Here is an 18,038-nt window from a genome sequence, read left to right as displayed (position 1 = left end):
TCAGCTGGCTCTCTCTTTAACAGTTCTGAGCACATCTTTTCTGTCTCTCAGCCTGTTTCTCTCACAGTCTCTCTCTCTCTCTCTCTCTCTCTCTCTCTCTGAGCCTTCCTCAGATCTCAGTCTCTCTTAATATGTCTTTCTCGCAGCTGTCTCTCTAAGCTCTCAACCTACCTCTCTCAGCCTATCTCTAAGCTCTCAATTTGTCTTTCCGTGTGTCTCTTTTACCTCTCAGCCTGTCTCTCTTTTACCTCTCAGCCTGTCTCTCTTTTACCTCTCAGCCTGTCTTTTACCTCTCAGCCTGTCTCTCTAATTGCTGCTCCTTTCGCTCAGCCTGTCTCTCACAGCTCTTCCTTTCTAAGCTCTCAGCCTCTTTCTTTTACCTTTCAGCTTGCCACTCTCATAGCTGTCTCTCACACAGCTGTCTCTCTCTAAGCTCTCAATCTGTCTCTCTTTTACCTCTCTGCCTGTCTCTCTAATAGCTGCCTCTCTAAGCCTGTCTCTGCCTAGGCTTTCAATCGGTCTCTCTCAGCCTGTCTCTTTTACCTCTGAGCCTGTGTCCCTCTCCCCTCTCAGCCCATTTCTCACTCAGCAGGGGTTGTCCAGGCATAGCTGATCAAACCCAGAGAAACGGATCCTCAGACAAATAACCACTAAATAAACACTGCATGCTCTGCAATTGATTACAAGACCTCCAGGTCTGCCGAGCAGGGTCTGCTGCAGCTCATGATGTACACACAGCCTTTCACTGTTTCACTCCTTCCAGGTGGCCTCAAGAAGCCTTCAGCCTACCGGGAAAAACTCTGATAAGGTCTATGGCCAATCTGCCTCTGGCTGTGCGGAAGGGTGTATAGTCATTTCCATTACACAAAAGGACTGCGATTTTGCACCAGCTCACAGAGATTTGGTTATATACTTTACTTTTTGTGGGATGTATTTTTGCACTTTGGTGGCGAAGCACAATTATAAGTGCACTTTTGTCCAATGCCCAAAAAAAGCTTCAAACACATAAAGATGCTACAAGTAATAAAGCCAGTCCTTATGTCCCTTCATTGTCATGATTCATTGAAGACATAAATGGGGCTTAACTGAGTATTATTTGAGAAGAGAAGCTGAAAAGTTTTATTTAATGAAAGGGATGCACTTGTATACATTTTTCCTCCCATACCTTTAGACTAGGCCTGTCCAACCTGCGGCCCTCCAGGTGTTGTGAAACTACAAGCCCCAGCATGCTTTGCCAGTAGACAACCTGCTGATAGCTGGAAGGGCATGCTAGGACTTGTAGTTTCACAACATCTGGAGGGCTGCAGGTTGGACAGGCCTGCTTTAGACACATTTATATTTTACTGAAGCATCTCCCAAGAGAGGAGAGTAGGCTGAAGTATGCTAGCCTGGCTAGTTGGACAAATTTGATGCAAAAAGAGACAGTTTTGCAGTTTGCATAAATGAGGTCCATTCAGTCACATAGTGTGTGGTTCATCAAAAGTAGAAGATCATTCATGTCAGACTTTTCTGTCTTGTAGTGTTAGATAAAGGCAAAGCAAAACAACAAGGCAATTCATACAACGTAATTTTCAGACATTTTTTAACAGAAAAATGTTCTTATGTCAAGTGTGAAACATTACATAGATGGATTGTGGATTTTATGCCCTATCTGTTGGTGACGAATGCCCCTAGTTACTATCAGGAACACACTACACTAATGTGACACTTTTCTGGGATTGTGTTACCAGCATTTCTGCCACTGTTGTGTGGGTATAAACTCACACCTTGGTGAACATCTGTAAAATGGCAAGGTTTTTCGTCATAAATATTCCAGCACAAGTCAATATCTCTGGTTCTCCTCTAACAAAATAATTGTTCTGTGTACAAAGTAACACACAGAGGGAAGACCATCAGAGAAGCTGACCTAATGTTTTCCAGCAGGCTCCTACCTTAGTAACTTCAGTGTGACAATGATTAAACCCAGTCATTATCCCACTTTCGCCAGACATACACCAAAACCGTTAATGCTTTTTTTGCAGTGTCGGGATGTATCCCTGAATGATTTTCTTTTTCCCTGCTCAGTAGCGCTTCTGCAGTGGAATCTATATTTCCCAGCCAGTACTATCCTCGTGCTCGGATCTTTATACTATTAGTTTGCCCAATAATCTATCACTATACTATGGGTATAGAGTGGAGTTAAACCCAGGGGAGATAGGATCTGGACATAGGCCAAGGAAGGGATCTCTGCCTATTTTGTCCAGATCTCCTGCTGTGACTGGCTCCACTGAGTCAGGTTATAAGTTGCCGTGACAATGAGTATGCACTTGGAGAACAATAGCTGCTTCCACTTTATCATGAGGAGGCATTGGTGTCAGACATACACAAGGGACACCAAATTACACTAACCATATCTACAGAAGTGATTCTAGCTTTTTTGGAGAACAGGTTTCCTGCTCCCAACAACCATTGACTGTTATTAACAGTGCCTTGTACCTACCTTTTTGTGTTTTATGCTGTATGTTGTGGTGAGACTGCAGGTGTATGTTTGTGTGTCATGGTGCTGGTTACTCATGGGGGAGGACCACTCTTGAAGCACCAACAGAGAAATTAAATACCAACTTTGCTCATGCATATATCGTTAGGATTGAGGGCCTCACAAAGGCTGTGTACAGGTATCTCTTAGTGTTTTATGGTTTTGCTGTCAGTTTTGGCGAAAATTACTTTACTTTTCCATACTGCTCAAACTATTTTTTTTTAATTTATAACTTTTTCTTTTGTTAGAATATTGACATTTTTTGACTTTTTATTTGACTTCAGTTACTTCTGGTAAACCATATTAAATCTCCCAAAAAATACTTTTACGGTTATATTTACATAGACTGATGCATCCCAGAAAATGACCTTAATATGTATATATCTATAATATTTGTACTTGTAATCAAGGTGAGGGAGTTATGGAGAAAGAAATAACTCCCTCACCTTAACCAAGAAAGGGCTATGGGAGCCATCAAAGACTTCAGTAGGTCTCTCTAATTTTTATTATTCTAATAGATCTAATGCAATTTGATTATGCCTTAAAGTGGATTCATCATGGAACAAATTTTTGGTTATGTCCTATATGATGAGGCAATATGACAATGAAAAAAAAAAAGTAAATAATAAGTATATTATTACTTTGATGTTCCTGTACACACACTTTTCCTAGTATCCTACCTTATATGTCTGCATCTGTTATGTTACAAAGATCAAAATATATTACACTAAATGCATTATCAAGTGATACAATTTAAGTTGATGGTGTAAAAATGTGTCAATTTTTTGTGGGTTTCACTGTCAGCGTTCATACTACGAAATCTTTATATGTTCTACAAATGGGCATTTACTTAAATGAGGACTAATAACACACAGTATTACTTTTAAATCATGTTATTGTTTTATAACTGTACATATGTTCTACTATAACTGAATGTAACAATACTAAGGACATACTGTTTATAGAAATTGCAATGTACTAGTTATTAACCTACTTAAAATATAGGCTTCCGTCTCCTACAGTATCAAATTCAAACTCCTCACCCTCACCTACATGTCCTCAGCTACTCATCTCCCTCCTCCATCTCCATCCTCATTTCTACCCACCCCTGCCCCATCTCCATCCTCATTTCTACCCACCCCTGCCCCCTCCTCTCTGCCAACAACTGCTGCCTCACTAGCACACTGATTTCCTCCTTTTATTCCCGTCTCATGTGCTGCTCCTGTCCAGTCCTGTGGATTAAGATCCCACACCCTGTTAGATTAGCCGGTAGTCTCCAAGGCCTCAAACATGCACTCAAAACTCATTTCTTTATTCAAGCCTATCCGCTTTCCTCCTCCCATTTCCTCTGCCTTTGCTACCATCACTACTCCTCTCAGTACCACCCTATTTGTGTCTCTAGGATGTAAGCTCTCATGAGCAGAGATCTCCCTCCCTATGTTTTCCTTTCTACCATTGCACCTCTTGGCCTGTCTACCCAGCCCTATTCCTCGAGTCCATGCTCCTGGGCACAGTCCTACTTCATGCAGGTGCTACTTATCACTTATGCTCACTATTTTGTTGATAACAATGGGCAGGGACTGATGTGAGTGAGTTCTCTGCGCTGCGGAATTAGTGACGCTATATAAATGGTGATGATGATGCAATTCTATGTTCTCTGCTTATACTCTGTTCATTTGACTGGAGATTGTATAATTTTGTATTGTATAATGTTGTACATTTGTAGATGTGCATTGTGTAGTACTGTTAAATATGTACTCTGTTTCTATGGCTCTACGGACCATTTGTGGCACCTTACTAATAAAAGCTAATAATAATAAATCATATAAAATGGCAAAATATTTATTTTTTTCTGTCCTTCTATGTTTTACATATTTAACATAGTTTGTTACAATGTGTCCATAATTACTTTTATACCAAATTATCCCCCCTCACCTACAGCACTTTGATACATAAATTACATTTTTTAATTTTATATTTAATTTTAAGATTTTTGTGTGTTCTTGGTTTTTTCTCCTAACCTGCTATCACATTGTCGCTTTATCTCACAATCCCATCTCCAGTGCCACTCTTAAAACCAGAAATCTGAGCAAATGATGCATCCTGTGTCATTAATCTCTGTCACACACCCTTGCAGCATGTTCTGTGTCACGTTATCATAGCTAACCCCGTCACAGTGCATTCTGTGCCATGCTACTGAGCAAACGTAGTCTGCATCTTTCTCACGTCTCGTGTAACAAATCAAGCGTCATTCTGAGTGAATGTTTGCTTAATTCTTTCGCAACTGATTTGGTTTGTCTTGCTCTCCAGTATCATGTTTTATGTTACTGTCATAATGTCTTTTATGAGAATTTTTCACTGCATTTTGAATCACAATATTTTGTAACTCTGTCACAGTAGCGATTTTTGTAACTCACAATAATATCGCTATTTGGAGTTTAAATCTGGCGCTGTTTTAACTTAACTTTTAACAGGTGGTTACTAGTATATTTAAATCTCAGGTGAATATGAAAATGCAGTCAGGAGACAATTATTCAAAATTATACAGATTACAGCATTATTGTTTTATTTCAGTTCAAGAACAATCTTTATCTGTTTTTTTTAATCTGACTCACTTTAACAGAATACTACCAACATTTGTAAAGTGCTGCAGAGTATCCTGGCTCTGTAAAAATAAGTGTTAATAATAATGACAATGCATTTATTCAGCTGCAACATTAGTTTAACAGCCTGACTCATTAAGCAAATGTTCTCAGTTGCTTTTTCTGTTTGCTTAACCTGGGCTTATTCTTGTCTTGTGTTCTAACTGAAGGGAATCTGTGAGATTTCGCACACATGTAATTATTGCTTTTTTTGTAAAAGGCATTTGAAATCTAAACCACACTTTAAATCTGGTAAGAAAAGCAACTAGCAATAATGCACTGTACTTTTTTTCTCATTTTAAACATGAACTATAATTCAAATGTTGAACCATTGAGTATAATAAACAGAAACCAATAAGTTTTTAACACAAAACACCTGGCCTATTCACTGCATAATTTTCAGGGTCAGTTGGCCTATTTCTAATGCATATATGTAAGGAACTAGAGTATTCATATCCCCCAGCTTTTATTAATGGTCATCAGTATATTGTAAATCATTAGACTGTGTTGCATTCAGTTGCATAGACACATTTCTAGGTTTTAAAGTCTTAAAAGTAAATAAAAATATATGCAGAAACGAACTGAAAGCCCAGTCTGTAAACTATCAGTCCACATTCAAAGATGCTTCAGTGAATGAAATGGGCAGGCGTGCCCCAGTCCACTCTTTTGCACAGTACATGGAAATGCTTTTTAAATGCTGGAATACATTTTAACTTGTCACCTATGGAGGCAGCCATTTTGCGGACTGAACTTATATTCATGGGGATGCAGCCTATGGCATAACAAAGAGCCTTTACCTCACAAATATATGTCAGGCCTCATGAATATTAGTCATACTTGACAACCTTTTAAACCTTCATTCCGGGAGATCCCGGGCAGGGGGGCGTGGTTGGAGGGCATGAGGGGCGGGTCACGGTGAATTATGCAATTTTTGGCCCCGCCCCCCACGACAAAATTATGTTTTTGACGCGGAGGGTGGCCCCGAAATGTTGCGATTCACCGTGAATTGCGCCATTTTGACAGAAAGTTGACGTTTGCGGGATACTTGCCTGCTCTCCCGGGAGACCTACCCGAATTTCGGGAGTTTCCCGGACATTCCAGGAGAGTTGGCAAGTATGATATTAGTTAGGTAGTGTCTTAGTGATGTCTCTGGTCCTTCACAAATTAGTAGGTTGAATACTGTCTCTTGTTAAGAAACACAGCTGTTTGCTTCCCAACTGCTGCTTTGTTTCATTTATGTGATCTTACAGTAATACAGATGCTATGTTGCTCTCAATAGAATATAATGTTCACTTATTGTTTCATTTATATCAAGTGTAGCAATTGGGGTAAATGCTGCCATTGGAAAGTTGATCTAGCTGTGTACCTTTTGCAGAACTAAAATTCCCTCCAGTTACCTGCTCATATTTCTCTGGCCTCTGGGAATATTAATGTCCTAGCTTTTGTGGACAGTGGAGCAGCTGGAAATTTTCTTTATATATCTCTGGCACGGAAGTTTGTTGTCCCTACCCAACCATTATAAGGTGCACTGCCTATTTGTGTTTTGGATGGACACCTACTTATGGGTGGAAGAGTGCTAGAGAGTACCAGTTCTCTTACTCTGACAGTAGGATCACTTCATAAAGAATCCCTGTCATTCTATCTCATTCATTTGCCCACGTACCCTGGGGTAACCATGGCTTATCAAGCACAATCCAGTCCTTGGTTGTTCCACAGGAGATCTGGTGGCAGGGGACATGCTTAGCAATATCTGTTAAGATTGCTATTGCTTCAGTCAAATCAGGTCCCACACTATCACTGCAATATCAAGATTTTGCCGATGTTTTCTCCAAAAAGCTACACATCACTCGTATGACTGCATTATTGATATTCAGCTTGATTGTAAATTTCCTAAGACTTGTTTATATTTCTTTCTGTGGAAAAAAACAAAGCCATGGAAGACTATATTTCAGAGAACCTGTAGGAAAGATTCATTAGAATTTCTCGATCACCCGTTGGTGCTGGACTATTTTTTGTCAAAAAGAAAGATGGAGATTTACAACCTTGCATTGGTTACAGAGGTCTGAATCAGATCACCATTAAAATCAAATATCCTCTGCCACTGATTTCCCAGTTGTTCGACCAGTTAAGAGGTGCTTCTGTATTTTCTAAGATAGATTTATGTGGAGCTTATAATTTGATACGCATTTGAAAGGGCGATGAATGGAAGACGGCTTTTAATACTCATTCTGGACATTATGAGTATTGTGTAATATCTTTCTGTCTTTCTAATGCACCAGTCGTTTTCCAGGACTTGATTAACGATGTACTACGTAAATTTATCAGTGTATCTGGATGACATCTTGATTTACTCTACATCTTTGTCTCAACACCATGAAGAAGTCTGTTTGGTATTGCAGAAACTCAGAGAGAATCACCTATATGCCAAATTGGAGAAGAGTGAGTTTGAAGTAACCACAGTGGCATTTTTGGGGTATTTAATTTCTGCTAACGGGATTTACGATGGATCCAGCAAAAGTCCTAGCCATCACGAATTGGAGTTGTCTTCATAATTTTTCAGCTATATATTCACCCATTACTCTATTGACTAAGAAAGGAGCTGATCCAGCAGTATGGCCATCAGAAGCTATTGGCACATTCAAGACTCTCATAAAAGGCCTTTGTTTCTACTCCCATCCTTAAGCATTTAGATACAGCTGCCTTTCATAATTGAAGTGGATGCTTCTGATGTTGGTGTAGGGGCAGTTCTGTCACAAGTGTCTTGTTCTGATGGGAAGTTACACCCTTGTGCATTCTTTTCCAAGAAATTATCAGCAGCTGAGATTAATTAGGACATGAGAAATAGTGAGCGTTAAATGGGCATTCGAAGTATGGAGACATTGGTTGGAAGGCGCTAAGCATACCATTACGGTATACACAGATCACAAAAATCTCCAATAAATTGAGACAGCCAAGGGGTTAAATCACATACAGGAGCGCTGGGCTTTTTTCTGCTCTCGATTTAATTTTATGATCACAATGTCGCCCTTATCCAGAAGTTTCCTATGGAATGATGATCCCCTTTATATCACTTCTATCATTCCTTCTAAAACTGTTGTCTCATGACTCACTCAGGATTTGGCATTCCAGTTACAGGCAGTTCAGGATCAGCCACCAGCTTCCATGCCTCCCAATTTGTTTGTGCCAGTTGCTCTCAGACAGTCCGTGTTGTCTGAGGTCCGTGACAGCAAAATTTCTGGACATCCAGGTGTCACAAAGGCTATTAAATTGTTCTGTCCTTCTGTTTGGTGGTCTTCCATGAAAAAAAATGTAAGAGACTTTGTTCAGTCCTGTAAAATCTGTTCCAGTGTGAAAATACCCAGACTTACCCAGGGGACGATGATCCCTTTACCCGTGCCCAGTGGTCCATGGACCCACATTTCAAAGATTTTATCATGGATTTGCCTTTGTCTAAAGGGTATAATTGTATCTGGGTGATAGTTGATCGCTTTAGTAAGATGTCTCACTTTGTTCCATTACCAAAGTTACCCTCTGCTAAGTCTTTGACTCCTCTGTTCATTCAACACATTTTTAGATTACATGGCATACCCCCTAATATTGTTTCAGAGAGAGATGCTCAATTTGTGGCCCAGTTCTGGAAATCATTTTGTGCCTTGCTAGACATTGAACTTTTTTCATCAGCCCTATCACCTGCAAACTAATGGACAGATAAAAAGTGTAAACCAGTCTTTGAAACAATACTTAAGATGCTACATCTCTGAATTACATAACTTGGTGGAATACCTGCCATGGACAGAATTTGCCTACAATAATTCACAGCACTCTTCCTCTGGTTATACCCCTTTTTTCTGCATTTATGGTATACATTCCAAGTCTGTGTCATTTTCTGACATTATACCTCCCCACCCCCCCTGAGGTCGGACACATTGGTAGTACTCTAAAGATGATATGGGAAAAAGATAAACTTTTAATTGAAGCAAGCTGGGTCTCGAGGACATCCTTGTAAATTCAAGAAAGGGGACAGGGTACGGCTTTCCACTAAGAACATCAAATTCCGTCAGCTTTATTTTAAAATGTAGACCCAAATACATTGGTTCATTTAAAATCATCAATAAAATGAATCCAGTGGCTTTTCAGTTGGAACTTTCAACCCATTAAGCATACCCTGAACTTTTCATGCATCCTTATTGAAGCCGACTCATACATCCTGGAGGTTTCCCAGGAAACCGCCTGGTAATCCTGTTCCAGTGATATCACACGGAGTATGTGGATGGGTACAGCGCCAAATCCACTACTTGGTACACTGGAAGGGGGGTGGTCCTTGAGAGAGACCTTTGATACCTGCCAGGAACATGCACGACAATGACTTAAGGAAAGCCTTTCTTCAGAAGTTTCCAGCCTATATTAAGGTGTTCCTGCTGTTTTCATTTTGGCTGCTGCAGTGTTGTTGTTAGCCTGGGTATAATCACATGAACTCCACTTACCTGCAGCTCAATCTGACACCTGACCTAATTGTCTACTACTGCTTTAAATATCTTAAAGTTTCATTGAGCCTTTGCCGGTTATAGTGTTCACATGCTTGCTTCTCCGTATTCCTGCTTCTGTGTATAGTCTTCTCCTGTTTGATTCTCGGTTTTGACCTCTGCCTGTTTTCTGACCACCCCTGATTGCTGCCTGGATAGATATTTTGCTTGTGACTCTGACTACATTTATTGCTGCCTGGACCGAGCCTTTGCCTATGGTTAGACTCTGCCTTCCGTCTGTGAGACCATCTCTCAGCCACAGGATTGTGGTGCCCGTTATCCGCTCCATTGGACTCTCCTGTGTCAGTTGTGTTTCTCCTTCCAGATTCCCAGCTCTATCTTTTTCTGGCACCTTCCCTTGCACTGTGTTGCTCTCCGGCTCTATCTCTACACAGGCCACTACTGATACTACACCCATCCTCCACTATCTGTGTCCTATTTATAATGCTAAGTTGTTTTTTGTTTTTGTTTTTTAAAAAATAAAAATCATAAATATGTTTTTAAAGAGAATATCCACCTTAACACTATTCAAATTTAAAAATGTTGTTTTGGATGAATTGCAATGAGTTAATTATATTAAAAAAAAAATAATAATCACATTGTGTTTACTGTGGATGCATTGTTATCCAAATCAGCCACGACTATGACTGTAACAATCCCACTTGACATGCCTCTTACTCCTGCTTGAAACAGACCAAGTAGGTATCAGTGTTTCTCTCATTTGAATCTTCCATTCATGCTATTGGGGACTCCAGAAGGTCTGATGAACAGTGCATTCATGGTAACTATAATTTTTTTTTTATTATTATTTTAACTCATTGAATTCCACCCAAAATAAAATAATATATGAAATATGCTCATCAATAAACTAATATTGTGTCTGTCTTAACCTCTTCTGCCCAATATACAGATTTTTATTTTGTTATCCTAAGGACAATGCTGTAATATTGTAACAGTGCACTACAGTCATTTCTATTTGGGGTTTTTTCTCCACAGATTGTGGGATTTTGCGAAATCATCACCACTGCTTGAAACTGTGGAGCATCATACAGAGTTTACTTGTGGCCTTGACTTCAGCATACTCATACCAGGACAGGTAATTTAAATAATTTGCCCTCCCTTCCATCCCCAGCTTGTATTATTGTGCTTTATATTAAGGGTTCATATCCCATAATAACTCTTAGTGTTTTTATTCTCTTAAATTGCCTGTAAAATGTGCTTATTTACTTTATACTTATGTACACTTGTTGATGAAAAGTGAGGAGTGTGCTAGTTGTGTCGAACACAGATTAAATATAATTTTTATAAGATTTTTTTAGTGTATAAAAATGTTTACATGGAGATAGAAATCATATTTTGTTAACATTATATATTAGGCAAAGCCCAAAAAAATCCAACAGCTTTTTCTCACTGCAATTATTGGCATGTGGAATATTATGACAAACTGACATGTTTCCTTCAACATCACTTATAATAAGTATAGTTTAGTTCATTCACCGTGACTCTTCGCATGCTTCCCTAAACAATAACCTCTTCTAGTTCGAAATCACAATATAAGATAAATGGGTTTAATGGAGGTAGAAATCAGCATTGTTGGTGAAGCCAAGATCACACTGCTCTGCTTTCTTTGAGCTATGCTGACTGGTTCTCTCACAGCTTGAAAACCAGCCCCTGTATGTTTTTTTTTATTGTGAAATAGTTATTCACTCACTCACCGCACAGCTTGGCCATCAACCCACGCAACAAGAAGCACTAAACAATTTGGGTAGAATGTAGAATGTTCAATTGTTCACTAAAGTCAGTGCAGTGATGTTTGAGGTGCAATTTAATTCATGTAATCTAACTTCAACAAAAACAGTACTTTTTTGTATTATAGCATGCATGTAGAAAGGATTTTTATCTTACATAGTATAAAAGACAACAGGCAGCAATTGTAAATTAAATAAAATACAAACATTGCTTATAATATTTCTTATAATATATCAAATGATGTATGCATGTAAATGTTTCCATATTTTTATGCTAAGGTGGAGTAATTTACATATAAACATGGGCTCTGAGTGCAGTAGTGACAATATATATATATTTGTTATAACTAATCTTTTATTATCTTTATGAACTTTAAAAAAATGTTGCAAGTGTATATAGACTTATGTATACAGAAATACCCACTACAATACCATGTGTGATCTCTGGAGCTCAGTGCAGAAAACTGAGGCGTTTACTAATATGTGATAAAGAATAAGGATATTTCTCACCACTAAAAATATCACCAGTAGGTGATGTAAGTTAAATAAATTTAAGATTCCTTTCACTGAAAACAATGTGGATTAAACCAAATAAAAAAATCCATTCAGGTGAACAAATGAAAATCCCTGTGTATGTGCTAGATGATAGTTTTGCACAGTTATCACAATACACCTGAACATATATAGCAGTCTGCGGTAGTTACAACTCTTGTAATCTACTAAAACCAAAATTACATGTTACAGGATATATTACCAAAACCAGCAAGGGGCATATTACATAACACTCCCCTCACAGAACAATGTGTGTATATGAGACATACTTCTTTTAGAAATAGTTCTATAAAAACAAATATTTTTATTAGCAGATATATCTGGCTTAAAACACATAAACACATTCAAATCTGCAATCTTCAAGAGCAGGATCCAGTCCCTTCAGGTATGCGCTTGCCCTGGGTGTAAAGATGTATAAAGAGCAACCTAATATGCTCCATGCGCAACAAACTATATTCTCCATACCAGATGTTTGTTTTTTGCATTACACCACAAACTCCATAGGCTATAATGTCCCCATAATAAACACATTGTCCTCCATTGCAGCCATATAGCAACCCCTGGCAGTATTTATCCCCTGCAGCATTTAACTTAATGCACCCTTAGTGTCCTCATAGAGAAGTGTTAGCAGGTAAGAAAAGAGGGGGAAGTAGGGAAAAAGGAAAAAATACTTGCTGCATAATGGTCATACGGGTGGAAGCTGTAGAGAGCGCAAGAAGCCCTGGGCTTTGATAGAGCCTGGGCAGGCATCTTCTTTTGCATCCTTTATCCTTTGATGACATTACACACGTAAAAGCATACAGCACACTGGTTAGCACGTGCTGAAATATGTATGGTGCATGCTCCAACTTGTACTTAGTACAGCATATTGTGCAGGGGCCTGTGCATGTGCTGGAAGACAATATTGTATCAAACACTCCCCCTGCAATGACATTATCACAAAGGTAGCAGAGAAGAATGACTTCTCCATCCTTTCCTTCAGTGTGTCACTTTTGTGTGTTTGAATGTTTCTTTACTTTGGTTCTAATATATAAAGTGTGCTTGGAACAAAAACACATCCCTTTGCACTGAGATAAATACTATCCCTTCTCGCCCCACCCTGAGCAGGAATTGCACCCTGAAGAGGAGTATGATGCCTCAAAATGCAATTTGGGTTATGAGCCCTCAGTTTTGCACTTTCTTAAATATCCTACAATGGCTGAGACCAACAAGTTGTACCCGGTTAAACAGCAAATGTAAATATGATGTTAAACTTCTCAAGCTTAGTGAATGTTGTTAGTAGCTCTTTTATATAAAGCAATTTGTATTTTTGGTTTATTTGTCCTTTTATTGTTATGACACAGACTGCAATATAGTGAATTTCATGTCTTTGTTAGTTAGAGGCAATTTTTCTTTTCACTACTTCCTAAACATACCAATGATGACAATTTGGTATTATTATTTATGATTTGCTTGTATTGGCTCAGTTCTGAATTATTCATTTATTTAATTTGAATTATCTTACTTAGTGCTACAAGCTAAGTGTATTATATTCAATTATAATTGCAAGCACATATCTTTTTGCTCATAATACTGTCAAAATATCATTAATAGTTTTCAAGTTGGTTCAGTAGTATACAGTAACACTAATTGGCACGGTGGCCCGAAATTTTGGAGCAACTTACAAATTCACACCCCTTTTGGGAAGGCAAATATAGCTAAGGTTCATTGCATATTGCAGATAAATTATTCTCTGTGTACAATGAGCTGCACATATAGGTATATGTTTGACTGCGTAAAAGAAAATAAAACCTCAGATTAATAGAGTATGCTTATCCTTTAAACATTTATTTTATGTAAATATTAAGCGATCTATTGCAATGAATAGAACACTATTCAGCAAAATCAAAGCAAACAAGCAAAATAGATTAACTTGATCTTACACTTGTTTATATGAATCCCCGGCTTCATGATTCACCCATACTCAATATTATGCCAACATTTTTTATCATGCAAATATACAGTTTTTATTCAGCATATGTGTGGATTAGGTATTGAGAGACAACGACTGAAGGGAAAGTGCTGAAAGTCTTTAAATAGTTGTAGCATTGTGAATACAGGCATTAAAATGAATGCTACGGTATATAAATCAAATTTGGTGGGAACAATGGAAGCTTCCTGGCCACATTCATTCTCAATCACCCTTCACTCATTCTTCAAGACATTCCCTTGACAAAGTAAAATGTATACATAGGTGAGTGCATCATCCCATTAATATGAAAATTGAGAGAGATGAAGAGGCTTTCCTCTTATCACACTGAAATTGTACTACAGTGTGAATTGGAACATTTTCTTCTTTCAGGAACATGTTCGCTTTTATAAAAGAAGACTTATGTATACATACATATGTAGAAATGTACTCTTAGCTTATAAATTTCTTGCCAAGCTTGTCAGGCATAGTCATCGTCCACTTTATAATAAGAGAAATATATTAAAATGTCAAACTAATGACAAATTGGCACCTGTAAAGCAGAAAATCCTTTTTTCTCAATTCGAGGAGGAGAAAATAGCAGGGACATAATAATAAGAAGGTTTTCCCTCTCAGTGGGTCAATCCAATTAGAATCCTATCCCTCATTGATCACCAATTATGTTCTGTTACGGATCATTGAAAAGGAAATTCAAAAAGTAATAACATAAAATAATATGGATGTGAGGTGTGAGTACATTCTGTATGCAGAGTTAAGGTTGAAGTCCTATAGTAGAGGACACAGTACTTAAACACAAAGCTCTCTCTTCACCACCTCATGTTGGCATGATTTTCTGAATTTACACTTTATTGAACTTCAATTGAAGAGTAATTGTATGTTGAAGAAAAGCAGTTAATAAAATAAACACAATACAAAAGTACTGTAGCACCTACTGTTGCTTATACTTATAAACTTATTTTTTTGTTTTGGAAAACCGTGTCATCCAATTTGTCCACCCACTTGTGTAGCCAACTTTTGTAAATGTTAAATGAAATTAAATATAGATACAATTCCCTGGAGCTACACCACTCCGTAATGTGAAATTAAGCCTCTATTGTTGAGATGAAATGCGTTGGTTACTCTACGCAATACCCATACCAACACCCATTTCACTACAACATCCGATAGTGACTCCCCAAGCGATGTACACCGTTAAACTGCAGCCGTAGGAGATTCGCCAGTCAAGCGGGACGTAAGAAGCTATAGACGGAGATCTCTACAGCTGGGAGCACTGAGGATCAGCTGCGCATGCACTAGCAAGCACTTATTTACTGCGGCTAAGTCTGTCTATAGACTACTCTCCTCTCCCTATTCAGGGGCCTGCAAGGAGGATCACGGGAACACCCATAAGGAAATTAGGACATATGTGACCACAAGCTGTGAGTTTTTCTTTCCGTTTGGGACTGATCTGTTTGGATGTGTTGGGACGGTCATACACCTGCCTAAGTGACCACTTGTAGATGTCACCATATTAGGATTATTTCACACTGAATTGCACTTTACCATGTAATAAGTGAGAGCTTTAACTCTTTACCCAAATTATTATATGATCCATGTGCCATTTTCTACCTGTGAGTTTTTACTGTTCACTGCTTGTATTTGCTACAGCCTCGGACTGGCCTGCCGGCCAGCCGGGCTATACACTGGTAGGCCTGGGCGCAATTAAGCCCCGCCCCCTCTGCTGTTAGGGCGGAGCTCACCGGAGGTCAGATGTTGGCGTAGGGGGCATGTATCCTGGGTCCCCCTCTCTCCGAGACCCCCCCGCCACCCGCATCAGATGATCTCTTCAGTAGTACAGCAGCTGCGGTGCTGCTGTACTTCTGTCAAAAATGGCCGAATTGGAGTTTCTGCGCATGTGCAGCAGAAGCAGGAAGCAACAAGAAAGTTAGCAGGTGAGTGTCACACATATTTATACAGTTAAAAACAAATAAATCATATATAAATAAATATCAAGAAGGCCCTTCACAGCATAGCATGTTTATTGCTTGATTAAATATGTCACCTATAGCAGTGAGAATATATATATTGTCTTGCTGCTATAGGTGGCTACATTTGACATATTTAATCAAGCAGTCAAGTAATAACCATGCTATGAATGGTCTTCTTAAATATGTATATACATATGTTTACTTTTTTTTATCAGCTATATCTCAATAAATATACACTGAACATTGATATTAATGTTTCATTAGTAAAGTAATCAAATAAGCCAGGTACTTATATTAAAGCTTGAATGAGAATTTAGTGTGTATATATATATATATATATATATATATATATATATATATATATAATGTGTGTGTATAATCTAATTAAAAGCTTTAATATAAGTGGCAGGCTTCGACAATTGCTTTACTATTGAATAATAAAATAGAGGATCCTCTAACATAGTTGCTGCATTATATAAGTGTATACATACATAGCTACACACATACAGACATATAGGGGCATATTCAATTAGGGTTCCGGTCCGCGGTAAAGCGCGTTACCGTGGAAAGTGCGCACTATTGCTGGTATTACGGTACTGCAATAACGCAGATTTTCGTACGCAACCCTATGGGCTGCGAACGAAAATCCACGTTATTGCGGTACCGTGGATTAAGTTCACGGCCCGTTCCGGCGCGAACCGGAATCGTAATTGAATATGCCCCATATAGTCAAAATTGGTGTTATGTTATCAATGTTTATTTTTTTATGTTAGTTTTAGTGTGTGGTATCATTGCTAGTTTTAGTGTGCGGTATAATTGCTAGTTTTAGTGTGCGGTATCAGTTGTATTTTTAATGTGCGGTATCATTGCTGGTTTTAATGTGTGGTGTCTATGCCCATTTTAATGTGGGGTTTTGATGATTGTTTTAATGTAAAGTATTTTAGTTTGTGGAAGTAATGACTTTTCTTGTGCAGACAAGCTAGGCGAGCCCTCTGGGAGAGCTGTAAATGTCGTACTAGCGGGCTATAGGTGTCGTAATGCAGGATGTGTCAATGTTTACAGCCTTATACCCAATGAAGACACTTTGCTCTTAATTTTAGATTTTAGGGGCCCCCTCCCAAAGCCTTAATCCAGCTCTGGGCGGCAGGGCCATTTCCGTCACAAACTCACTACCGCGCAGGTGTAGAGAGCCGTGTCTGGGCTCTCTGCATCTGCGCGGTAGTGTGTTTTCAACTTCAGCAGGGGAGGAGGAGTGTGCCGTCTTCCTGGTATCACGGCCGCTCAGAGGAGCAGGATGCTGGAGCTTTCCACACAGGTAAGTGAGTGCCCTCCCAAGCCAGCCAGCCTGTCATTTTTTTTTTTCATCCGAAAGAAGCAGAGAAGCCCTGAGGAAAATGGGGGAATGGAATCAATACACATACTGCAGACCCCATCTAAATGGCACCTTATAATGAATATATAATATATATATATATATATATATATATATATATATATATATATTTACCAGGTGTCCTTGTTCTTTACGTTGTAAGTTGCCCTCCATGGGCTGACCACACCCCCTTGACTGGCCACACCCACTCTTACAGTTGGCCACACCCCGATGTAGTGGGCCCCTATCACTACATTCCCCCGGTGGGCCCTTCATGCCCCAGTGCGACACTGATTTGCTATGTTGTTATACTCTGGCCAGAGCAACATATGCTATCCCTTTTAATATGTCACTATATAAAGTTTTTTATTATTACATATTTAGAGACTTTATTTCACATTACTGAGTGTTGGAGTGCCAGAGAATTGTATCTATATCTATTTTGTCTGAAGGGAGACCATTGAAATCCCCAAAAAACTGGACAGAGGTATGCCTAAAAGAAGATTTTTATGATAAATTAAATTAGCAGGGTGGCCCGAGATAGTTATGCCTAGATACGCCAAACCCTTCATTGGTTCCGTTACTGTGGCCCCCAAGATGATGTCGTGGAATGAAATTACCCTACCTATGCCTTTATGAAGCTACCACACATTGCTCCCTGGTGTCGGGTTGAAGGATTATAAAGTCACCTCCAGGTTTCTCCCATCCCCCCCCATGTCTTTTAGAGATGTGGAGGTGGAAGCCACTTGG

At 38.9% G+C, this 18,038-nt stretch overlaps 1 protein-coding gene across 2 annotated transcripts in view; it reads left to right on the top strand.

Annotated features, from left to right (window-relative positions):
• The window catches only part of PEX7 (peroxisomal biogenesis factor 7), a 199,157-nt gene that overhangs the window by 161,395 nt on the left and 19,724 nt on the right, over nt 1-18,038 (top strand). For both annotated transcript variants that reach the window (XM_075203152.1, XM_075203151.1), the window contains exon 9: nt 10,677-10,776. In XM_075203152.1, coding sequence (XP_075059253.1) covers nt 10,677-10,776 — 100 coding nt within the window. The remainder of the gene's footprint in view (nt 1-10,676; nt 10,777-18,038) is intronic.

This window comes from Mixophyes fleayi, chromosome 3 (genome assembly GCF_038048845.1).
Source record: "Mixophyes fleayi isolate aMixFle1 chromosome 3, aMixFle1.hap1, whole genome shotgun sequence".
NCBI classification, from domain to species: domain Eukaryota; kingdom Metazoa; phylum Chordata; class Amphibia; order Anura; family Limnodynastidae; genus Mixophyes; species Mixophyes fleayi.
The sequence above is the reverse complement of the archived record's forward strand: the minus strand, read 5'-3'. Positions and strand labels throughout refer to the sequence as shown.